Here is a 24,405-nt window from a genome sequence, read left to right as displayed (position 1 = left end):
TTGTTAGAATTTACCAACAGCTCATCTGTGTGTGATTTTAAAGCAGATGCAGAGAAGGCATTCTTCCGATTTTGGAGCCACCACACTGGGAGACAGACAGATACATAGAAGCTTCAAGGACACCATCTTCCAGCTTATTTTCCAGATTCAGTGCCCTTGTAGTCAAGAGCATCCCCCAAACCACCATCAACTTTTTGATTTTCATTTTCATAGAAGTGATTTTCCCCTGGTGTCCCACATGAAGATCCATGAGAGTCTGATTTTTTTCTGGAAGGCTTCATGTCTCCACCGAGAAAGTATTTCAGAGTTTTACGATTGGGAGTATTTTCTGATTCCACTGTTCTCTAGATTATACCTTTATAATGTCTAATTTGTGTGGGAAGCACTTGATGCTGTTCACAGTGCTAGTGAGTATGTTTTCCTGATTCACCATGATATTTACAATAGTGCAGCCAAAAAGAATTACATGGGAGTTTGATATTTGACTTTTAATTGGATTTACATACCTAGTCACCCTTCCTGGCCCACAATGGATAAACAAGTTAGGAAGGTTTACTCATGTTCCTTTTTCTGTGCCAGTGTGTAAGAGGGTCAAACCTTTAAAACCTGTAGGCTCTACTCCTATACACCTTAAAGGGGCAACACATTAACTTTTGACAAGCCAGCTTAACCCACTTAACCTTGCCCTACTCTCCTTCAAAAGTATTTTTGTGGAATAATACTACTTCTATTAACTTAATGCATGTGTCAACAACAGTCTTAACATATGATCATATTTATTTTAGGTTGGGTGTTAATCCTGTCTTCAAAGGGCAATGATAAAATGGAAGATAACCCATGGAAAATACCTTTTAGGTATTGGACAGGTATTCAGCGTAGGAAATTTTTAGAAGATGAGGATAAGAAATTCAAAGGTAGAAATCCCAGTATGATGTATTTAGGCACATTGGTCACAAAAGAAAAACTCTGAAACCAGCTCCATGGGCACTAGCAGTAGAATCAATAATTGAAAGTGGTATAGTCTTAGAAAGGAAAAATAGAAAAAAAAAACCCGAATGGATGGTTTTTCTTCCAGTATGTAAACAGCTCTGAGTGATTATTCTCATCCTCACAACTGGGAAAAAACTGAACAACGAGAAGAGCAATATCTCTTCTTAGATCCATGACAGATTGGAGATTACACGTGTTAACTGAAAGAAAAACATATGATGTGAGATCTGTGACTTTGTTTTATTTATGGACTTACTGAGGACTGTAGCAGGAGACAGCTTCTCAGGTAGCTTTGAGGAACTGCTCCAAACAGTAAGTTTGAAGTTCCATATACCAGTGATTTAGAGAAGGGGTATGTGCACTCAAGCACACATTTTTGTAATAGAAGGTTACTTTTAGTCATGAGGAAGAGATATCTTCATTGATGATTTTAGCGCTTTTCTAAGTATAGGAAAATGCAAAATTGGGGTTCATAAAGTTTTTACTGACAATATCTAACTATCTAAAGTCCTGTTTTTCCACTTTTCCCAGAGCACAGGGTGCCTCATTCCTGATCTCATCCCTGAATTCATTTCATAGTGTGTGGGAAGTCAGCAACTGTATCAACTAATGGCTTACTTTTTGTAGAACTGGATGGTGTTTGACATTATTTTTATTTATTTACTTGAAGTTTATTTTACTGAAGTATAGTTGATATATAGTATTATGTAAGTTACAGGTGTACAACATAGTGATTCACAATTTTATAGTCATAAAATACTGAATATATTCCCTATGTTGGACAATATATGCTTGTAGCTTATTTATCTTATACATAATAGTTTGTACCTCTTAATTCCCTACCCCTGTCTTGCCTCTCCCCCTTACCCTGTCCCTACAAGTATGCACTAGTTTGCTTTCTGTATCTATGAGTCTTTGTCTTTTTTGTTATATCCTCTTGGTTTTTTTTTTATTTTTTAGATTCCACATATAAGTGATATCATACAGTATTTGTCTTTCTCTGTGTGACTTATTTCACTTAGCTTAATACCCTCTAAGTCCATCTATGTTGTTTCAAATCACAAAATACATTCTTTTTTATGGCTGAGTAGTATTTCATTGCATATATATACCCCATCTTCTTTGTCCATTCTCCTGTTAATGGACACTTAGGTTGCTTCCATATCTTGGCAGTTGTAAATAATGCTGCTGTGAACATTGGGGTGCATGCATGTTTTTGAATTAGTGTTTCCAGTTTTTTCTGGATATACATACCCAGGAGTGGAATTGCTGGGTCATATGGCAGTTCTATTCTTAGTTTTCTGAGAACTCTCCATACTGTTTTTCAGAGTGCCTGCAACACTTTACATTTCCACCAACAGTGTAGGAGGGTTCACTTTCTCCACTTCCTCACCAACACTTGTTATTTGTTTTCTTTTTGGTGATAACCATCCTGACAGATGTGAGGTGACATCTAATTGTGGTTTTAATTTGCATTTCTCTGATGATTAATGACATTGAGCAACTTCTCATGTGCCTGTTCGCCATCTGAATGCCCTCTTTGGAAAAATGTCTATTCAGGTCTTTTGTCTAGTTTTAAATCGATTGTCCAGTCGTGTGAACTTTTTACGTGTTTTGGATATTATTAACGCCTTATCAGTCACACGATTTGGAAATATTTTCTCCTATTCAGTAGGTGTTCTTTGTGTTTTGTCCATGGTTTCCTTTGCTGTGTCACAGCTTTTAAGTTTAATTTGGTTCAATTTGTTTATTTTTGCTTTTATTTCCTTTGATTTCAAAGACATATCCAAAAAAATATTGCTATGATTTAGGTGCAAGTCTGCCTGTCTTTTCCTCTAGAAGATTTCTGGTTTCTTGTCTTATATTTATTTATTTTTATAATTAATTAATTAATTTTATTCTTGGCTGCTTTTGGGTCTTCGTTGCTGCATGCCAGCTTTCTCTAGTCGCGGTAAGTGGGGGCTACTCTTCGTTGTAGTGCACAGGCTTTTCATTGCAGTGGCTTCTTTTGTGGAGCATGGGCTCTAGGCACACGGGATTCAGTAGTTGTGACATACGGGCTCAGTAGTTGTGGCTGGCGGGATCTAGAGCGCAGGCTCAGTAGTGTAGTTGCTCCATGGCATGTGGGATCTTCCGGGACCAGGGCTTGATCCCGTGGCCCCTGCATTGGTGGGCAGATTCTTAACCACTGTGCAACCAGGGAAGCACTATATTTAGATCTTTAATCCAGTTTATTTTTGTACATGGTGTTAGAGAATGTTCTAATTTCATTGTTTTACATGTAGCTGTCCAGTTTTCCCGGCACCACTTATTGAAGGGAGTTTCTTTTCTCCATTGTATATTCTTGTTCCTTTTTGTAGATTAACTGACCATAATTGGGTGGATTTTTTTCTGGACTCTTATTCTCTTCCATTGATCTTTGTGGATGTTTTGGTGCCAATGCTATAATGTTTGATTACAGTACATTTGTAGTTTGGTCTGAAGTCATGAAGCATGATTCCTCCAGCTCTGCTCTTGTTTCTCAAGATTGTTTCAGCTATTCAGAGTTTCCAAACAAATTTTAGAATTATTTGTTCCTGTTCTGTGATAAATGTCATTGATATTTTGAAACGAATTGCATTGAATCTGTAGATTGCCTTGTGTGTTATGGTCATTTTAACAGTATTAATTCTTCCAGTCCATGAACACAGTATATCTCAACATCTGTTTGTGTTGTCTTCAGTTTCTTTCATCAGTGTCTTACAGTTTTCCAAGTACAGGTCTTCTTACCTACAACATAGGTTTATTCCTAGGTATTTTATTCTTTTTCATGGGATGGTAAATTGGATTGTTTCCTACATTTCTCTTTCTGATAGTTTGTTTTTACTGTATAGAAATGCAACAGATTTCTGTGTATTATTTTTTTATACTGCAACTTTACTGAATTCATTGTTGAGCTCTGGTAGTGTTTAGGTGGCATCTTTAGATTTGGTATGTATAGTATCATGTCATCTGAAAGCAGCAACATTTTTACTTCTTCCTTTTCTGTTTGGATTCTTTTTATTTCTTTTTTGTGTCTGATTGCTGTGGCTACAACTCCCAATGCTATTTTGAATAAATGTGATGAGAGTGGGCATCCTTGTATTTTTCCTGGTCTTAGAGGATATGCTTTCAGCTTTTCACCATTGAGTATATTAACTGTGAGTTTGTCATGTATGGTCTGTATTATGTTGATGTACGTTCCCTGTGCACACCCATTTTGAAAAGTTTTTATCATAGACGGATGTTGAATGTTTTCAAAATCTTTTCCTACATCTATTGAGATGATCATGTGGTTTTTATTTTTCAATCTGTTAATCAGGGGAGCTCTAACCCAGATCTTCTCCACCTCAGTTACAGGAGGAATTGTCAGTTTAATTACACACCCCAGCAATAGAATCTGCATCACAAAAGAATGACCCATTATAGGCCACATAGAAAAAGAATGCATATTATATCTCCTACAATAAATCGACCCCTTCAACTACTCACCCAGTGAGCAACTGTCATCACCCTGAACTCTTGTTTTTCTCCAATGGAGTTTCCATTAAAATAACCCTTCCCAACTTCCTTCTTTTTCTCAGTGAAATAATGTTCCTCTGCTTTGTTTGTTGGTCTTGACTATGGCTTCTGTTGTAGCTTGCTTGCAACTCAGGAGCTGCAGTCCTTTTCTATTTCCCCATAAACCCATTTTTACTGGTAAAATAAATGACCATTTTATTTTTAAGGTCAATAACGGGGTGTGCCACCTTATTCAGCAGGTCGTAATCTGCATATCCTTAATTCAGTATTGGAATCTGTCCAACCAGGAGGCCTCTCAGGCAGGTGGGTGGGGCGACCCTCAGACCAGCTTAGAAGTCCTTTCTCCCACCACACATAAGGTAGCACGCTGTGTAAGCTTCCCAGGCTCTGGAGACCCTCACATATACGCACTAGTCATTGGAGTCGTTAGAAGGGACTCTGACCCAGGAAACCTCGAAATGGTGAGTGTGGTGCCCTGGGGTGCCGAGACGCAGAGAGGGGCTGGTCGGAACTGGACATCTTTTGAACTGGCCTCTTCATGGTCACCGTTGGAATCAGTGGATACTTGTGGGTTTGGGGTACCGCTCGGACCTCAGTCCCCTCCAGCTGTGGGGAGGGGGTTGGCCCCCAAAGCCAGGACCCCGGGCGTCCTGTCCCGTTACTTCTCATAGGAATTTCCACCCTGGAGCCTCTCCCCGCAGCTCTGCACCCGTAGCCCCTCTTCTTCCCTACATTGTGCCAGGCGAGTGTAGGTTCAATCCCAGCGCCTAAGCGTGGTTTTGCCGGGTCAGGCTTCCTCTCGCAGGTTGTCACTCAGGACAAGGGGGCGGGGTATTGCGATCTGTCCAACCCGGAGTCCCCTGAGGCAGGTTGGTGGGGCGTTGCTCCGCACCCACGTGAATGTCCTTTTTTTCTCCCAAGGCCTGGCAGAGGTCGAACGCTGTGTATGGTTCACTTGCTCTGGAGACTGTCACATATCATCTGTCGCCCTGTGATCTGTGCTGGTCATGGAGTCGTTAGTAGGGACTCAGACCCAGGAAACATTAATGATGAGAATCCAGAATAATCTGACTGAACTTCAAAATTGGGACAAATATCACTTTACAGCTCTTTACCATATCATTGTAATAATAATATCACCCTCCCCCTGCACCACAGACTGTCAGAATAGAGGCACGAATTGCATCCTGGGAAATCTCCACCCATTTCCATGAATCAGGAAGACAAAAGACTCCTGCCTCATATAAGCACCTTCACCCATTTCTTTTTTTTTTTTTTGATGTGGACCATTTTTAAAGTCTTTATTGGATTTGTTACAGTATTGCTTCTGTTTTATGTTTTGGTTTTTGGCTGTGAGGCATGTGGGATCTCAGCTCCTGGATCAGGGACTGAACCCACATCCCCTATCTTGGAGGTGAAGTCTTAACCACTGGCCTGCCAGGGAAGTCACCACCCACTTCTATAAAAAGCTTGTCCTCACTTGTAATCAGAGAGAAGGTGTCTTTAGAGCATTAGCTCCCCCTTCTCTTTCTCTGGCCATTGAATAAAAGCCTGTCTTGCTTGCACCAAACTCAGTTTCCTTATTGGCAGCTCAAACCTGAGCAGGAAAGAACTCCCTGACCCAGTGAGGGTTCGGGGGCAGGGGGGTGTTGGTTCAGCTAGGGTCCCAGGAGGGGAGTCTCCAGTCTAATGCAGTAACAAATCTTCTTTAAAATTTTTGGAGAACTTAGTGTTGAAGCCACTTACACAAAAGTAGAGCCTAGATTTATTTTATGGGTGTTTTTTGTTTACCAACTCAACCACTTCACTCTATAGTTCTATTCTGATTTTGCTTTTTGTCTTGAGTTAGTCTCAGTTGCTTGTTTCTCCTGAGGAATTTATGCATTTCTTCTAAGTTATCTTATATTTTGGCATACAGTTGTTCATTGAATTCCTTTATAATCCTTTTTATTTCTGTAATGTCCATAGTCATATCCCTCATTCTTTGTGATTCTATGAATGTGAATATACCCTCTTTCTCTCTAGATCTATCTAGCTAAAGATTTGTCAATTTGTAAGAACTTGTAAGAAGACAGGGTAAGGGGGTCCCTAGAGGAAGAGAACCAGGCATGACTTTCTTGACAGACAAGAAGCCATTTCTGGCCTAAGCCATTTTGTGATCTAAGCTTGGCCGGAATGCTTGCCCTTGAATAGATCTCAGTAATTAACCAAAATAAGGGAATGTAAGAACAAAAGAAAAGGATCAAGTAACCATAGGTCAGGGATAAAACAGCGTCCTAGTTCCTCAAGGGTACACATAAAAATCTGATACATGTCTTTGAGTTCTGCAGGACCTAAGGCCCCCAAGTGAAGGATGGAATGATGGTGTTGACCCTCCTGACTTCAGTCAACTAAAGCTTGGACTCTGTGAACCTTTGCCCAAATTCCTGGCTGAATTCTCTTCTCAAGCCCCTTCAGAATATGCATGTACCCATAGCTTAGAAGTTCTCCAGTTTTGCTGTTCTGAGTGACACTGCTTTGGGAAAGATCCCTGTGTTCTCCTTACTTGCTGCAAATAAATCCTTTCCTCTCCACACCTTTGGCTTGGATGTGTCTTTTGCCTAACACCCACCAAGAGGCAAACCCAGCTTTTGGGTAACAAACTCACTTTTGGGTTCACTGGTTTTCTCTACAGTTTTACTATTCCCTGTTTCACTCATTTCTACTTTAATTTGTATTAATTCCTTTTCTCCTTGTGTTTAAGACCTCATCTTTACAGTCTCTTGAAGTACATACAGGGTACTGATTTGAGGTCTTCCTTCTCTGCTAGTAGAGATATTAATGGCTATAATAATTTTTTCAAGGTTCTGTTTTAGATACAAGCCATAAAGTTCGACCATGTTGGAATGATGTAATGTCCCTCAATATGCCTAATGATACCTTTTGTATTCAAGTCCATTTTGCCTAATATTTGTATAATCTCTCCAGTCTTCATGTTGGTGTTGTTCACAGATATATCTATCACAGGCTTTTATTTTCAATTTGTTGGTGTCTTTGAATCAAAAGTGTGCTTCCTCTACATAGCACATATTTAGATCATGGTTTCTTTGTTTAATCTGAGATGACAATCTCTTCCTCCTGTTTGGGCTATGTAAACCACTCACATTTAGTATTAATACATAGTGGCAATTATACCTGCCATTTTACTTTCTGTATCCTACAATTCTCATGTTGTTTTTAGTTCTTAAGGCCTTCTTTTACATTAAGTGAATATTTTCAAGTTTCCACTTTCTTTTTTTTTTTGCGATACGCGGGCCTCTCACTGCTGTGGCCTCTCCCGCTGTGGAGCACAGGCTCCGGACGCGCAGGCTCAGCGGCTATGGCTCACGGGCCCAGCCGCTCCGCGGCATGTGGGATCCTCCCGGACCGGGGCACGAACCCGTGTCCCTTGCATCAGCAGGCGGACTCTCAACCACTGCACCACCAGGAAAGCCCATCCACTTTCATTTTTAAATGACATCTCCATTATACATTTAAAAATTTTTTAGAGGTTGCTCATTTAACATATATGTATTAATTTTAAAAATGAGACTCAGATTTATGCTAGCATAATTCCAGTGATATATGGAAACATTACTCATATAAAGCTCTATTCCTTTTTGCCATTTTTATTACTGTTATGCAGATTATATCAACTTATGATATAACCCGGAAATATTTTCTCACACTTATGTACAATCTGTGGTCATCTCCTTAGCCTAGTACAGTTACTCCCACCTTTGTGCTTTTTAATGGCAAACATACTACATAAATATTACACTGCTATATATAATGGCCTAGTAACACATTACATACATAGGATTTTACACAGTACTTTTGACATCTGCTAAAAGAGAAAATATGTATTGATTCTGCCTTTTCTGGCTACAGAATTACCTGTACAGGTGTTTTTGTTTCTTTATGTTGATATGAATTATCTTGTGGAGTCCCCTGCTATCAGCCTGAAGAACTCCAGTAATTCCCGTGAGGCAATTGGCTATCAATATATTCTTTCACTTTTTGTTGATCTGAGAGAGTCCTTATTTTGCCATCTTTTTTCAGAAGGTAGTTTTGAATATAGGATTGTTGGTTGACAGCCTTTTTTCCTAGCGCACTTTGAATGTTTCCCTCTGCCTTCTGGCTTCCCTGTTTTCTGCTGAGACATCACCTGGCAATTTTACTGCAGTCTCCTTGTAAGAGTTGGGTCACTTTTCTATTGCTCTTTATTCTCACTGTATGGTTTACCTTCCTGTTTGTTTACATGTCTCATATTTTTGATATAAACTAGATAGTTTAGGAAATATAATGTAGCAACTTTGGGAACTGGACCCATTCCTTCTGGAGATTTTTATTGTTATGTGCTTATTTGTTCAGTGAGTGCCTGCATTATTACTTTATTTTTTCAATATTTATTTATTTGGTTGTGCTGGCTCTTAGTTGTGGCAGGCGGGCTCCTTAGTTGCAGCTCATGGGATCCTTAGTTGTGGCATGCGAACTCTTAGTTGCAGCATGCACATGGGATCTATTTCCCTGACCAGGGATTGGACTCAGGCCCCTTGAATTGGAAGTGCAGAGTCCCAACCATTGTGCCACCAGGGAAATCTCAAGTGCTTGCATTAGTTTAATAAAACCTGTTCCCCCTATAGTGAGAAGCCAGAGCTGGTGTACTGAATTAAGAATATGTAGATGAGTGACTTCCCTGGTGGCGCAGTGGATAAAGACTCCATGCTCCCAATGCAGGGGGCCCAGGTTCGATCCCTGGTCAGGGAACTATAACCCACATGCATGCCACAACTAAGGAGTCTGCGAGCCGCAACTAAGGAGCCCGCCTGCCGCAACTAAGACCTGGCACAACCAAATAAATAAATATATTTTAAAAAAAAGAACATGCAGATTATATGATCCTGCAATCCCACTCCTAGGTTAATATCTGGAGAAAACTACAATTCTAAAAGATACATCTGGGGCTTCCCTGGTGGCACAGTGGTTAAGAATCCGCCTGCCAATGCAGGGGACATGGGTTCAAGCCCTGGTCTGGGAAGATCCCACATGCTGCAGAGCAACTAAGCCCGTGAGCCACAACTACTGAGCCCACGTGCCACAACTACTGAAGCCTCTGCACCTAGAGCCCGTGCTCCGCAACAAGAGAAGTCACTGTGATGAGAAGCCTGTGCATCACCGTGAAAAGTAGCCCCCACTCGCCACAACTAGAGAAAGCCTGCACGCAGCAACAAAGACCCAATGCAGCCAAAAATAAATAAATTAAAAAGATACATCCATCCCTATGCTCACAGCAGCACTATTCACAATAGCCAAGAGATGGAATCAGCTTAAACGTCCATCGACAGGTGAATGGATAAAGAAGATGTGGTTAATATATACAATGGACTACTACTTGGCCATAAAAAAGAATGAAATAATGCCATTTGCACAACATGGATGAACCTAGAGATTATCACACTAAGTGAAGTTAAGTCAGGGAGAGAAAGACAAATACCAAATGCTATCACTTACATGTGGAATCTAAAATATGACACAAATGAACTTATCTATGGAACAGAAACAGACTCACACACATAGAGAATAGACTTGTGGTTGCCAAGGGGGAGAGGAAATGGTGGAGGGATGAACTAGGAGTTTGGAATTAGCAGATGCAAAGTATTATACATTGAACAGATAAACAACAAGGTCTTACTTTATAGCACAGGGTACTGTATTCAACATCCTATTATAAACTGTAATAAACTGAAAAAAATATAAATAAATAAATATATATGTATATATAACTGAATCACTTTGCTGTACAACAGAAGTTAATACATTGTAAATCAACTGTAGTTCAATAAAATTAATGTTTAAAGAAAAGAGTATAGTCCTTCAGAAGGGTTCACTGGCATAGCAGTCCTATCTTTCTCTCTTGCTAGCTTTTTATTGTCTCACAATTTGCCTAAATTTATAGGCCTTGGTTATGTCACAAAAGAGATTATAAAAATATTACCTAGCATACTAAGAAATGAATCTATGTATTTTATAACCTGTCTCTAATAGTGATAAAAGATAAAATTAAAAATCATAAAAATGACCAACAGCCCCCTCTTCTAACATAATTGAATAAAGTTTCTTAGCAATTAAGTTTAGCTCCACGAGAATGTTCTTGCTTTCAAGAAAATGATTTATGATCACCAATGATAAAATAAAGTTAACCGCCTAAAAGCATTCAATACTTCTTGCTACCTTGAACAACAATCAAATCCTCTAACACAAGTAAAATTCCTATAAGAAGTCCTTTTGAACACCGTTACTGTTACACACCACAGTCTTATAGGATTTGTAATCAGTCTCTTTTGTAATTTTTATTGTATAGTTTACAATATTGTGTTAATTTCTGCTGTACAGCAAAGTGATTCAGTTGTATATGTACAGATTCTTTTTTTTTAAAATTTATTTTTGGCTGTGTTGGGTCTTCCTTGCTGCGTGCAGGCTTTCTCTAGTTGCGGCAAGCAGGGCTACTCTTCATTGTGGTGTGCGGGCTTCTCTTGTTGCTGAGCAGGGCTCTAGGTGCGTGGGCTCAGTAGTTGTGGCTCATGGGCTCTAGGGCGCAGGCTCAGTAGTTGTGGTGCACAGGCTTAGGTGCTCCACGGGATGTTGGATCTTCCCAGGTCAGGGCTCGAACCCATGTCCCCTGAATTGGCAGGCGGATTCTTAACCACTGCCCCACCAGGGAAGCCTGCCTGTAATAATTCTTAATTGAATTCGTTTTGCCCCCGTATTTGACTAGAGGTATGATCTTGTGATCACTGGCAAGACAGCACCGAAAAAAACCCAAGATTAAACTTTTGCAGATGAGTAGAAATTAGATCCAGGACAAAACTGTAACTAAAAATAAGAAATGGCCTGAGGATAAAGTAGCTGACCTTCTATTCACAGGATAAAAATTCACAGACTCATATTGTATAATGATCAAATGAAGAAAACTGCAAGTTTTTCTGAATATTTATAAAATGGGTACTTCAATATATTCTTTGAGGAAATGAAAAACAACATGTGTTAACTAACGAAAGCATCAAAGAATTGGTAAAATATTTGAAACGACTACAAAAACTGTTTTACAAAAAAATTCAGTTTTAATTATATAAAATAAAAAACACATTGAGGGGTTATATTCAGCTACAATTAACAGGAAAAACCCACCATCTTCCTGACGGAAGGTGCTTATTCTCACATGTAAACAATGGGTCAAGGAAGCCACCGTACAACGCAGCAGAGAAACAAACTCCCATGTCATTCTTTTTGGTGGCACCATTGTAAATGCTATGGTGAGTCAGGAACACATACTCACTAGCACTATTAACAGCACAAAGTGTTTCCTACACAAATTAGACATTATGAAGATATAATCCAGAGAAGAGTGGAATCAGAGAATATTCCCAACCATAAAACACTGGAATACTTAGACAGTGGACACAAGAGCCCTTACAGAAAAAATTCAAACTCTGATGCATCTCTGATGTAGAAGGTATGAAGACAGCAGGGGAAACTATATATCCATAAAAATGGAAATCAAACATTTGTTGGTGGTGTTAACGACACTCTTGACTATAAGGACAGAGTCTGGAAAATAAGGTGGAAGATGGTGTCACTGAAGCTCCTATGAATCTGCCTCTCTACCAGTGTGGGGATTCCAGTATCTGAAGAGTATCTTCTTTGTACCTGCTTTTAAATCACACACAGGTGAGCTATTGGTGAATGCTGATATGGAACGAAAAAGGGGATGGATTATGGAAAGTCTAGATCTTAATATTACTCACAGGCAAGATATCTCCAACTCCATAGATTTTTTTGTATTATCACAAGTCTCATAGTTTATTCACCAAATACCAGTCAGAAGGAAATACAAAGCATAACTTACATGAAACTATATTTTTTGACATCTTTCCCATATATAAAATTTATTCCAAGTGTTTAGTATAATGGAAAATGAAAAAAGGTTCCTATACTCACCACCACCAAAAAGTATCTTTCTCAGTGAAAAGGGTACTATATATAATAGATTATGAATATCCAGGAACTGCCACACAAAGCTACTAGGCATAACCCAACAAATACCAAACTGCCATTTTACAATGGCTCATTAACTGAGAATGAATAGAACATTATAAAAATTTAAGACTAACTGCATATTAGAAATGCACTTGTGGACTTCCCTGGCAATCCAGTGGTTAAGACTCTGTGCTCCCATTGCAGGGGGTGCAGGTTTGATCACTGGTAAAGGGACTAAGATCCCACATGACGCATGGCACAGCCAAAAAAAAAAAAAAAAAAAGGAAAAAAAAGAAATACACTTAAGTTCACCCATGGATCCAACAGGGTTAAAATGGAAAGAAAAATAATCATTATCTGATTAAAGGAAAAATCACTACCTTTAAATCTTATGTACTATTGTTGAAAGACGATGTACACAATTACCTCACATTAATATTCATTTCTAAAATTAGGAGAAATCCACTGTTCAAGGATACACTTGAAGAAAGATCCTTACTAAACAACATATTTATAAAACTTAAAAAAAACCTCTTTCATATTGAAGGTTTTCTGGAACATTAGGCATGGAGTACTTTCCATTAAGTTATCTCATGTTATTTACATTTATACTTCTTCTTCATGGAAATTCTCATACATGATGTTGGCCAACTGAAGTTGTTACCCAGGCTGTTTACAAATGCAGTTTTATCTAGGGAATCCTTTCATCCTTTTAAACTACTGAGATCAGAGAAGCCTTTCCCATTCTCCACACTTTATATGTTTTCTATGCAGTGTGCAGTCTCATGTGTCTTCAAATGATTGAGAGATAAATGAAGGCCTTCCCACATTCCTGACATTGATAGGTTTTTTATCCAGTGTGAATTCTTTCATGCAGTTGAACATAAGTGGAACGGAAGGTTTTCCCACATATTTTACATTCATAGGGTTTTTCTCCAGTATGGGTTCTTTCATGAACTTTGAAACCTTTTTTTGAACTAAAACATTTACCACATTGTTTACATTGATAAGGTTTCTCTCCAGTGTGACTCCTTTCATGGGTTCGAAGAGAACTGTGGTATCTGTAGGCTTTCTCACAGTGTTTACATTGATACGGTTTCTCTCCTGTGTGAATTCTTTCATGTGTTTGAAGGCTTTCATTACAACTAAAGGCTTTTCCACATTGTTTACATACATAGGGTTTCTCTCCAGTGTGAGTTCTTCTGTGTACTCGTAAGGAACAGTAGTAACTAAAGGCTTTGCCACATTGTTTACATTGATATGGTTTCTCTCCACTGTGAATCCTTTCATGTATTTTAAGAGAACTGGGATTAATGAATACTCTCTCACATTTTTTACATTTATAAGGTCCATCTCTAGTGTGTGTTATCATATGTTTTCGAAAGGTTTTTTGCCATGTGAAGGCTTTCCCACATTCTTTACACTTATAGGGCTTTTCTCCAGTGTGGATTCTTTCATGATTTCGAAGAGAACTGGCAGTACTCAGTACTTTAGAACATGTTTTACATACATACAGTGTCTCTCCTGTGTGATTTCTTTTGTGTATTTGGAAGGAACTGAAATAATTAAAGGCTTTGCCACACTGCTTACATTCATAGGGTTTCTCTCCTCTGTGAATTCTTTCATGTATTTGAATAGTTTCAGGACTTTTAAAGGCTTTTCCACATTGTTTACATTGATAGGGTTTCTCTCCGTTGTGACTCCTTTCATGCATTCGAAGACAACTGGGATAAATGAATGCCTTCTCACATTTCTTACATTTATAAAATCCATCTCCAGTGTGTGTTACCATGTGTTGTCGAAAGCTTGTTTCCCACGTGAAGGCCTTCCCACATTCCTTACATTCATATGGTTTTTTCCCAGTGTGATTACTTTCATGTATTTGGAAACGTTTTTGAGCACTGAATCTTTTACCACATTGCTTGCATTCATAGGGTTTCTCTCCACTGTGAATTCTTTTATGTGTTCGGAAGGATTTCTGATATGGAAATGCTTTTCCACATTGCTTACATTCATAGGGTTTCTCTCCAGTGTGACTCCTTTCATGCATTCGTAGAGAACCAGGATAAATGAATGCTTTCCGACATTCTTTACATTTATATGGCTTTACACCATATTTTTGATACTCTCGTGTTTTGTGTTCAATGTGACATCTCATGTGTCTATTAAGGGATGAATGATCCATGAAGACTGTTCCACATGCACTGCATTCACATGGTTGTAATCCAGGAGTTTTCTTGTTCAGATTGATATTTGGAATAAGGTTGAAATTTTCTCCACATAAACTAATGTCTTTACTTTTACAGAATCTCTCTACCATAAAAGTTCTGTAATAAATGAGAATATTATTAATGACTTCTTCATTAATCATTTTACATTTATTATATTTATTATGAATTATAGGAACTGGTTTTCTATCATGTGTGAACTGTTAGAAATTGAATACACTGAATGTTCTCAATGGGACTTCACACCTTCTATTAAAAAGTGATATTCAAGTATAGGTTTCATTGTTAATGACTGCAAGTGAACTATTTTGCAAACACTAAATATTTATATCCCATTTAAGAAAATATTTTTGGGAAACATTTTCTAAGAATAACTCAATATGGGGCTTCCCTGGTGGTGCAGTGGTTAAGAATCCACCTCCCAATGCAGGGGACACAGGTTCAAGCGCTAGCCTGGTAAGATCCCACACGCCGTGCAGCAACTAAGCCCAGGTTCCACAACTACTGAAGCCCGTGAGCCTAGAGCCCGTGCTCTGCAACAAGAGAAGCCACCACAGTGAGAAGCCCGCACAGCGCAACCAACAGCAGCCCCTATTCGCTGCAACTAGAGAAAGCCTGCACATAGCAATGAAGACCCAACACAGCCAAAAATAAATTAAAACAAACAAACAAACCTCAATTTGAAGGCAGGGTTATTATGTTGCTTCTTTTAAATTTTTCATAATATTACTGCAATTCTCACGAGACGGTGCTTTGTATTTTAAGTGTGACTCACCTTAATTTTCTCCCCTGGTTTTTGTACTGATCTTCAATGTCATGATATTCCCGTTTTGCTCCTGAAATGCAGACCCAGAAAAATGATCCCAAAGTACTATAAATTATAGAAAAATTATTAGATTCTAGGTCCAGGATGAGCTCTGACCATTTCTAGTTTCTTTACCAATGTCTTCCCTTTCCACGTTCCACATCTTGGAACAATATTGACAGGTAAGAAATACTTCTTATCTAATTGACAAAGTTAGGGAATTTCTTCATTCTTACCGACTGCAGCCAGATTCCTTAAGGTTTCCTGCATCACATCTCTGTAGAGTTTCCTCTGTGAAGGACCCAATAAAGCCCACTCCTCCAGTGTGAAGTCCACAGCCACATCCTCTATGGTCACTGAGTCCTAAAATACCGAAAATATGTGTACACCGAGACGCATGAGATTGACAGAACTAGACATCCACACTTCATTTATAGGAAGTTTACGTACGATTCTGTTATTTACAAAGTTATTCTATGACTTGATCATGAGAAACTTACTCTCCACACTTCCTCAATAATTTAGCAGCATCATGAAAAAATGAAAATTATTTACACATTATCACTTATATCACAATGGCAGAGCCCAGAGAATGCAGGGAAATGACAGAAATACTGTACAAATAAAACAAATATCATTTTAAGAACATCAATTTCTTGTGAAAAAAATTCTTTCATCTTCTTCCTATGATGCTCCATTTACAGCATTTCATAAGGAAGAGGATCAAGACTCATGAGGCTTCAATGAATAGAAACACTGTCAAGAACTGGAAGCTTTTTCCTAGTCCCATCATCTAACATCAGAGTCCAGGTGCCTGGAGAAATCGAACTTTTAACAAATCCCAGCTGGCCACATTCTCTCAAAGTCCTCCAGGCCTTTAAAGAAATCAGACGCAGACGCCTGAATATATTCTTCTGGGGAACCATTGCCTTCTACTTGTGTAACAATTATCAAAGACTCTATTTTTCCTTTCTCTCTATATATAATTTGATGCAGCTAGAAAATTTGAAACTTAGAGCTCACTCATGAGGAAGAAGCAATATTATATTAGACCACAAAATCCCTATACTCATGTGCCTCAGGGCTGCTTCCAGCCAAATTTTAGAACACACAGTGCAATTACGTGCCAGAAAAACTCTTCTCATCACACCCTAACAGTATACCCTGGGCCTGTCCTTAAGGAACAGTTTAAGAGCTACAGTTTGCAAGGGGGTTCACTGAGGTCCATAATAGTGTGATGGTGAATTTTCCCATGATTAGAAAATATGTATAGGTTTCATCAGTGGTTTTCTCCAACACAACATAAAGTCTCCATTCTGCAATTTCAGCTACAAGTGTTGGGCATGCAGCCACACTGGCTACTGCCAGGTGAAAATCTAGTTCTGGGATTTATGAATTTAGAAGCTGTGATTCTTAATCTCACAAGAAGAGAATTTAAAAGCTTGAAATAAACAAGTCCTCCCAGAGACATAAGAGCACTGACTTCAAAGGGCAAACCAATGTCCTAAAACTGGAAAAAAGAAAAGATGTTTTTAAAATATGACCCAAATATTCAGTTCTTAACGCCTATACCCAAAAGAATCTGTTTCACCAGAGTCTAACAAAAAGACCAAAAAGAACTAAAAGATACAACACAATATTTATGAAGCCTGGCATAACCTTCTTTAACACAAAACTTAAGATACACATAATGAAATTAACTAAAGGAAAAGAAAGAAAGAAATAGAACATGTAAGTAACAACTAAGAGTTTTCTAAAATTAATGATAGACAATACCTATAGGTTCATGAAGCTCAGTGAACAGAAAACATGAAAACACAGAAATGGAGATCAAAGTATATCATATTCAAACTAGGGAAAAAACGAAGAGAATACACTGTAAGAAGCTAGAGAGAAAAATGTAAAATGCAAAAGTAATAAACTCTTGGAAAATATCACAGAACAAAATCTAGGTCACCTTGGGTTTGGTAACAAATTATCAAATATAACAACAATCACAAGATTTATAAAAGGAAAAAAAAGTATAATTTCACTTCATTAAAATGAAAAATGCCTCTTTCAAGAGAAAGTGTAAAGAGAGTGAAAATCACAGAATAGGAGAAAATCCTTATAAAATGCATACATGATAAATGACTGGTATTCAAAATATCTAAAGTATTATTGTCAAAGTAAGAAGACAAACCACCAATGAAAAACTGGCCGAATATCTAACAAACAGCTTCCCAAAGAAGACATACAGAAGGGAAACAGGAAATATGAAAATGTGCTCAACATCAAATGTCAATGGGAAATTGCAAATGAAACAATGAGATATCACTACACACTTATTTAATGGCTAAAATGCAAAACACTCAAAACAACAAATATTGGTGAAAAGGTGAAGAAAATCCTCATTCATTACTGGGGGAAATGGAATTTGGTAGCCCTACAGTGGAAAACAGGAGCTTCCTTTCAAAACACTACATACTGAGTAAGATCCAGCAATCACACTCCTTGCTATCTGTCCAAATGACTTCAACTCTTATAGCTCTTAGGTTCACATGAAACCCATACACGAACACCTGTAGGGGCTTTATTCATAACTGGCATAAGTCAGAGGTAAGCAAGATATCTTTCAAGAGTCAAATAAATAATGAGTGGTATAGCCATACGATGAAATACTGTTCACTGATGAAAAGAAATGAGGTAGAGCTATGAAAACACATGGAGGAAGCATAAAAGTATATTGCTAAGTGAAAGAACCCAATCTGACAAAGCTATATACAACATGATTCCAAGTATATGACATTCTGGAAAAGACAAAAGCATGAGACAGGAAAATGATCTTTGGTTCTGGAGGATTTCGGGATTAGAGGAAGCGATGAATCAATCTCTGAAGCAGAGAGGAAGTTTAGGAAAGTAAAATTACACTATATGTGCAGAAATGATTAATACATGTTATTATACATTTGCAAAATCCATACATTATGCAACACAAAAAGTCAACGCTAATGTCACCTGCCCACTTTAATGCATCAGTATTGGTTCAGTAATTGTAACAAATGGACCAGTCATACAAGATTTAAAGAATAATGACTACTGTGTGGATGCCGAGGCGTTATTTGGGAACTCTGTAATTTCTGATCAGCTTCCTAGTAAACCTAAAAAAAGCTGAAGTCTATTTTAAAAAAAGAGCACTGACTCATTACAACTCATCCTGATGACTGCTTGATGTTTGGTTAGGTGTGGCGACAGTTGGTTTTGGTCCTTCATCAAGGCTGTCTCAACTAAGGGATGAAGGGGAGCAACTCTCCACTGAGCTCCATCATGTTCCAGGGTGTACTGTCATCTTTAGTCTATTCACTCCCCAGAGCTGTGTATTCAGTGAATCCCAGGCAGCTACCCAGGGAACCAAGGTGTTGGAGAGGGTGGCTCCAACAGCACCACAGCATCTTTCAAAGGACTGAAGAAAGAAATGTCATCTCTCCAAGGGAGCATAAGCCCAACGGCCAAGGTTTGGCTCCATCGTATCACAAGTAGGTGTCAGTGGCCGAGCTGAGCTCCTGGGGTGCTGTTTCCAGTACCAAAGCCATAATAGGCACCTGAGTGGAGTCCTCTGTTTGTAAGAGATCCCAGTATGGGGGGATAATTGCAGCTTTAATGGCATATTAATGTGAGACCTAGGACAGTGCCTTGCATCAGAAGCCTATGGCCAACTTAAGGCCCTCCTCAGAGAGCCTCCCATCACTGCTCGCAGGGCTAGAGGTCTCCTCATGACACTGATTGCCTTATAGAGCTTAAGAAACCCGAGTTCAAGTTGGGTTTGAACAAATCCCTTTGCTGTGCCAAGCTGAGACGGTGAGTGTTGTCGACTGTAACCGAGAGGCTAAGGATCTTTGTTGCAACAGATGCAGGGGCAACAGCCTCAGAGTTACTTAAAAGTTTTGGTGAGCCTTCTGGAATCTCACCACTTACAGGCTGCCTTTCCCTGTCTCTTCTCTTTCGCTAAAATAACGGCTCTTTTGAAAGTAGTGACCGTTTTTTGGGCTCACCTCATTCACAGGGTATAATCATCCTCCTACTCCCCCAGTCCTACCCTCAGCACTAATGTCTGCGCAAACCCAGCCTCAGTCACACCTTCACTCTAAACACAGATAGGTTCCCTCTCAGACATCAACCCAGGACCACAGGAAGGAGGGCCCCATTCTCATATTCCTGCTCCCAAAGTACAAAAAACTGACAGAACCTTTCAACTCAGTATCCTCCCTGTATACAGCCCAGGCTTGGTGGGGTCAGCAGTGCAACACAGGGCAGCACAGGGCACAGGAAAATCTCCCCAGCAAACAGCAGCTCACAGGGCAGGAGCCTCCACACTTTCTTATCAGCCTGTCCAAGTAAGAGGCACGAGGGGAAAGGCAGGGGGTGAGGCTCAACTTTCAGTAGTGAAACAACAAATACGTGGGTCCCAAATAATCATTACTAGAATAAAAACTTTAAGAAAAACAGGCATTTGCACTGGATTGTTTTATATAAAAAAACACTAAAAAGATGATGAAGGCTTAATCAAAACTGGTTATCTGAGGGTGGCTGGCATTAAGAGCAGAGAAGTGGGGCAACATGTGGGCAGGGAGTCTTAATTTCTTCCCTTAGGAATTTAATTTTAACCATTCTATATAGAAAACCACTGCAAGATTTGATCCTTTAAACAGTAATGGATATAAAAGTGTAAACCACAAAAAAATGAAAACTCCCTTTCTAACTAAAGGCACACAGGATATTATAGGTTTTCTCGCCATTACAGTAAACGTTGGAGATATTTTCAGAAATAAGTGGCATATTACACTGTATTTTAGGTTTGCAATTAAGCCTTAAATGGACTAGGAATTTGAAAGATTGACGTAAACTTTGAGGTGTTTTCCTCGTATCAATTGAAATAGAATTTGTTTCTTCTTTTCTCCCACATCCATTAAAATAGAAATTCATTTGCTTTAGGAATACTAGAGGACTTTTAATTGTTAAAGTTCTCTAGGGACAGGCACTTACAAACACTGACCTAAAAATGGAAAAGCACCTGAGAACTTAAATGCACCCATTCCACGTCTTGAGGTTCTCTTGTCTAAATGAAACAAAAATTCTACTTGACCTCACAATTTTCTTGCCTTAGATGGTATTTGTTAATCAACATAGATTTTAAAAGCCCAAGTGTTAATGGAAAATAGAATCAAAGGGCTGTAATCTTGAATGGATAAAGGAATCCAAGAAAAGAAACACAAATATTGGAATCAAAACATACAAGCAGGCTGTGTCCGTACAATTCGGAAGCCCATATTCAGAAAGTTGAACATCTTTACAGACTTGAGAGTCTAGATAAGCCCGGTTGAGATAAAACTCCTGTAAACGGTCAGTCCCTCAATGAGGGCAGGGACACCTGGGCAGCCACAGGAATAAACTCTGGGAGCTCCACAAACCCTCCCCAGTCCTGTAAGCAGGGAAGCTCTCCCTACCCCAGGCTTCCATTATCACAAGTCAGGAAACTCTAAGCCTGATTCAGGTTAAGGTTCTGATCCAAATGGACTCCCATATTCATAAACCCTTTGTCCACGAGACAGAACACCTCATCCTCACAGACTTCTCAATGGGCACAAATTACACTCTGAGTGCACCTATTATCATGGAGGGACCACTCAAATATAACATTTAAAATGCCTAGGCTAGGACTTTCCTGGTGGCGCAGTGGTTGAGAGTCCGCCAGCCGATGCAGGGGACACGGGTTCATGCCCCGGTCCGGGAAGATGCCACATGCCGCAGAGCGGCTGGGCCCATGAGCCATAGCCACTGAGCCTGCGCGTCCGGAGCCTGTGCTCCGCAACGAGAGAGGCCACAGCGGTGAGAGGCCCGAGTACCGCAAAAAAAAAAAAAAAAAAAAAAAAAAAAAATGCCTAGGCTAAAGGAAATCACAAGTACCACCCTGAAAGGGCAACATCCCTATACCCTTGTGAACTTGCACCCCCCAGATTTCAGGGCTCTGTAGCTTCTCACAGTATAAGGACTACCATTGGTGGGTGTGAGCAGGTAGGATTGGGCAGGAGGAGGATGTCCAGGAAGATCCACTTCCCTGTGCAGGCTCAAAGGGGGCCTTAGTTTGAAGATACTGACTTCAGGCTCTGCTCCCCACTACAGGCGCTCTCAACCACTACTGATATTTTATGTAAGATACCCAGAAAGGCAAATATATAGAATCAGAAAATAGATTAGTGATTTCCTAGGCCTCGGGATGAGAAGGGAGAGTTACTACTAATGGACATGAGGTTCATTTTGGGAGTGATGGAAATGTCTTAAAATTAGTGTGGTGACAGTAGAACAAGTCTTTAAATACGGTAAGCACCAGTGATCATTTAAATACAGAAACCCTGTTTGGACAATTCAGCAAAATCACTCAAACCCAGTGTGTACGTGGAAATGAGAAGAAAATTCTCAGCCACTTTTATTAATTCACCCAGAAAACCCCAAGTGATCTATTACTTTCAGGAAAAATATGTCAGTCATTTATTATTTCCAAGGCAAGTTTAATTAGTACGTAAGTAATCACACTTGAATACTTTTTGTCTCCAAGTCTAAATCCTGACATTTCATTTGAAATCAACGAACAGTAAAGGAGACTCCAAAAGAACTCACCTTACTCAGGGAATTAAAAAAGTGAAACAAAAATTCTTAACAACTGGAATGTAATACTGAAAATTTTTTTCCCCCTGAAATTCAACTCTCTTACCTCTTTGTTAATATTTTACATGGTCTTTCAAGCTCTATTAATTAAATACATTTTACACTATTGAAAAGAAAAACTTAAATAAGTGAATAAATCTTTTGAAGGGGACTAACCCAGGGACGGGCAGTGGTCACAGCACAGATCGTCCAGAAAAGTTTCATAAAAAACCTCGACAAAAGGACTTCCCATAGTATGTCTTCCCAGAAAAAAAAACGGGGAGGAGAAAGAATTTCATACACCTACTTCCAAGTAGTTATTCTTGGCTTCCCGCTCCTGTAAAACATACACCGACCGCCCCCCTTCCCAATGCAATCCACGACTCTGCGCAAATAGTAAAAACAATTAAAATATTGGGTTTGTGTGAAATGGACCACGGAAGATGAACAGTTGACAGACGATGTGAATCGGAGAGGGGAAACTGACGTTGTGAAGACGGGGAATAACATGGAAATGTAATGATTTACTACAAGCCCTACAAAGAGCTACTCTGCTCGCGGGCCTTTGATTTGAGACTTTGCTTCCCAAACATTTGGAAAACTCAGAGGAAAACGGGTGCCCCCTGGGCAGCTAGGAGGGGCTGGGACCCGTCAGGGAACAGATAATCCCAGGACCGAATCCTGGAGAACGAGTCACGATTGTCACCTGAAGACGGCGCCCGAGTTCACAGCACAATCCGGGAGAGAAGAGGGGCTGCGGGCGCAGAGCCGCGCAGAGAGACGCCGGGGCGGAAGTTCCTGCACGAAGTGACAGAACAGGACGCCTGGGGTCCCGGCTGCCGGGCCAATCCCCACGCTGCGAGCCGGAGGGGACAGAGGTACGAGCGGCGCCGCAGGCCCCGCGTATCCGTAGACTCCGGCGTGGAGCGCTAGGAGGCCGTGTCAAAAAGATGGCCGGCTTCGGCCGATTTCGACCAGTCCCTCCGCGGCGGCCGCAGCCTGGGGCACCACACTCACCATTTCGAGCTTTCCTGAGTCTGAGTCCTTCCTAACGACTCCAAAGACCCGTGCAGATACGTGACATGGAGGGCTCTCCAGGGGTAGTGAACCGCACACAGCCAGCGGCTCTAGGCGCAATTGGAGAAAGAAATGACGTCCACGCCAGTGCAGAGCATCGCCCCACCCACCTGCCTCAGCAGCCTCCCGGTTGGACAGATTTCCAATACCCCGCCCCCTCGTGCCTGAGTGACAACCTGCGGGAGGCAGCCTGACTCAGTTGAATCACTTAGCGCCGCTGGGATTGAATCTGTCCTCGCCTGGCACTTAAAGTTTGTAACAGAACTTTTCCCTGGCCTGGGATTCCCTGGCATGGAACCGTGCTTCTTGTTAAGAAAGGCAGACACTTAGATGTGAACTCACCGTTTGTAATAAAGAGGCTGGCTCCAGTTTCATCTTTGCGCCTTGACAGCGCTGAGCCTTCCACCCATCCCTCCCCATCCCCACTCATTAGGTACTTAAGCTGAAGAATCCCAGAGCACTTGGCTTTGGTAGGAGGTCTGAATCACTCAGTCCTAGCTGGGTGCCAGGACGAATCTCAGTCAAACCACAAGCTGTGAGGTGTGTGCATTAACTTCTTAGCTGTACATTTTACACTAGAAGGAAATTTATTTTAGATTAGTGTTCCCTGTGTGCCTATAAAACTTTGAAATGTCAACAGCTATAATATATATAAGGCAATTGTATTCCCATTTTCACTGACAGAAGAAAAACAGTAAGTTGTACTTAACATTGGAGTGTACCTGGAAACTCTTCCTGCCCCCCACCCGCAGCTGTACTGAGGGATAACTGACTAATAAAACTGCATTTAAAGATGACAACATGATGATCTGATACACTTATACTGTATAGTATAATTGAAATGTAGGAAGAGAGTGAATCTTTTTATTTTTTTGAGGGACTCCTAAATAAGCATTTTAATGGGAAATGGCAGAAATCACAATAGACTATTATCATTGTGGAAGTATCAATTGCGCACTTTAAAAGTATTCTTGTTCGATGTCTGTCTGTTTCTTTATTCCTTGGTTCTCTCATTCCACAAGTGCA

The 24,405-nt window shown here is 40.0% G+C and overlaps 2 protein-coding genes across 2 annotated transcripts in view; both read right to left on the bottom strand.

The window, feature by feature from the left end:
* LOC115865317 (zinc finger protein 709-like) overlaps window positions 1-15,653 on the bottom strand; it is a 41,035-nt gene extending 25,382 nt beyond the window's left edge. The window contains exon 1 of the mRNA XM_030879980.2: window positions 15,592-15,653. The gene's annotated coding sequence lies outside the window, so the exon portion shown is untranslated. The remainder of the gene's footprint in view (window positions 1-15,591) is intronic.
* Window positions 11,711-23,479, bottom strand: LOC115865316 (zinc finger protein 709-like). Its single transcript, XM_030879979.2, has 4 exons — window positions 23,320-23,479; window positions 15,858-15,984; window positions 15,592-15,652; window positions 11,711-14,915 (listed from the first exon to the last, which is right to left on the bottom strand). The coding sequence occupies exons 1-4, from the start codon at window positions 23,320-23,322 to the stop codon at window positions 13,439-13,441; spliced, it is 1,668 nt and encodes a 555-aa protein (XP_030735839.1). The 5' UTR covers window positions 23,323-23,479; the 3' UTR covers window positions 11,711-13,438.
* Window positions 23,480-24,405: the final 926 nt, after the last annotated feature.

This window comes from Globicephala melas, chromosome 3 (assembly GCF_963455315.2).
Source record: "Globicephala melas chromosome 3, mGloMel1.2, whole genome shotgun sequence".
Classification (NCBI taxonomy): domain Eukaryota; kingdom Metazoa; phylum Chordata; class Mammalia; order Artiodactyla; family Delphinidae; genus Globicephala; species Globicephala melas.
Note: the sequence above shows the minus strand (reverse complement) of the source record. Positions and strands in the feature narration are given on the sequence as shown.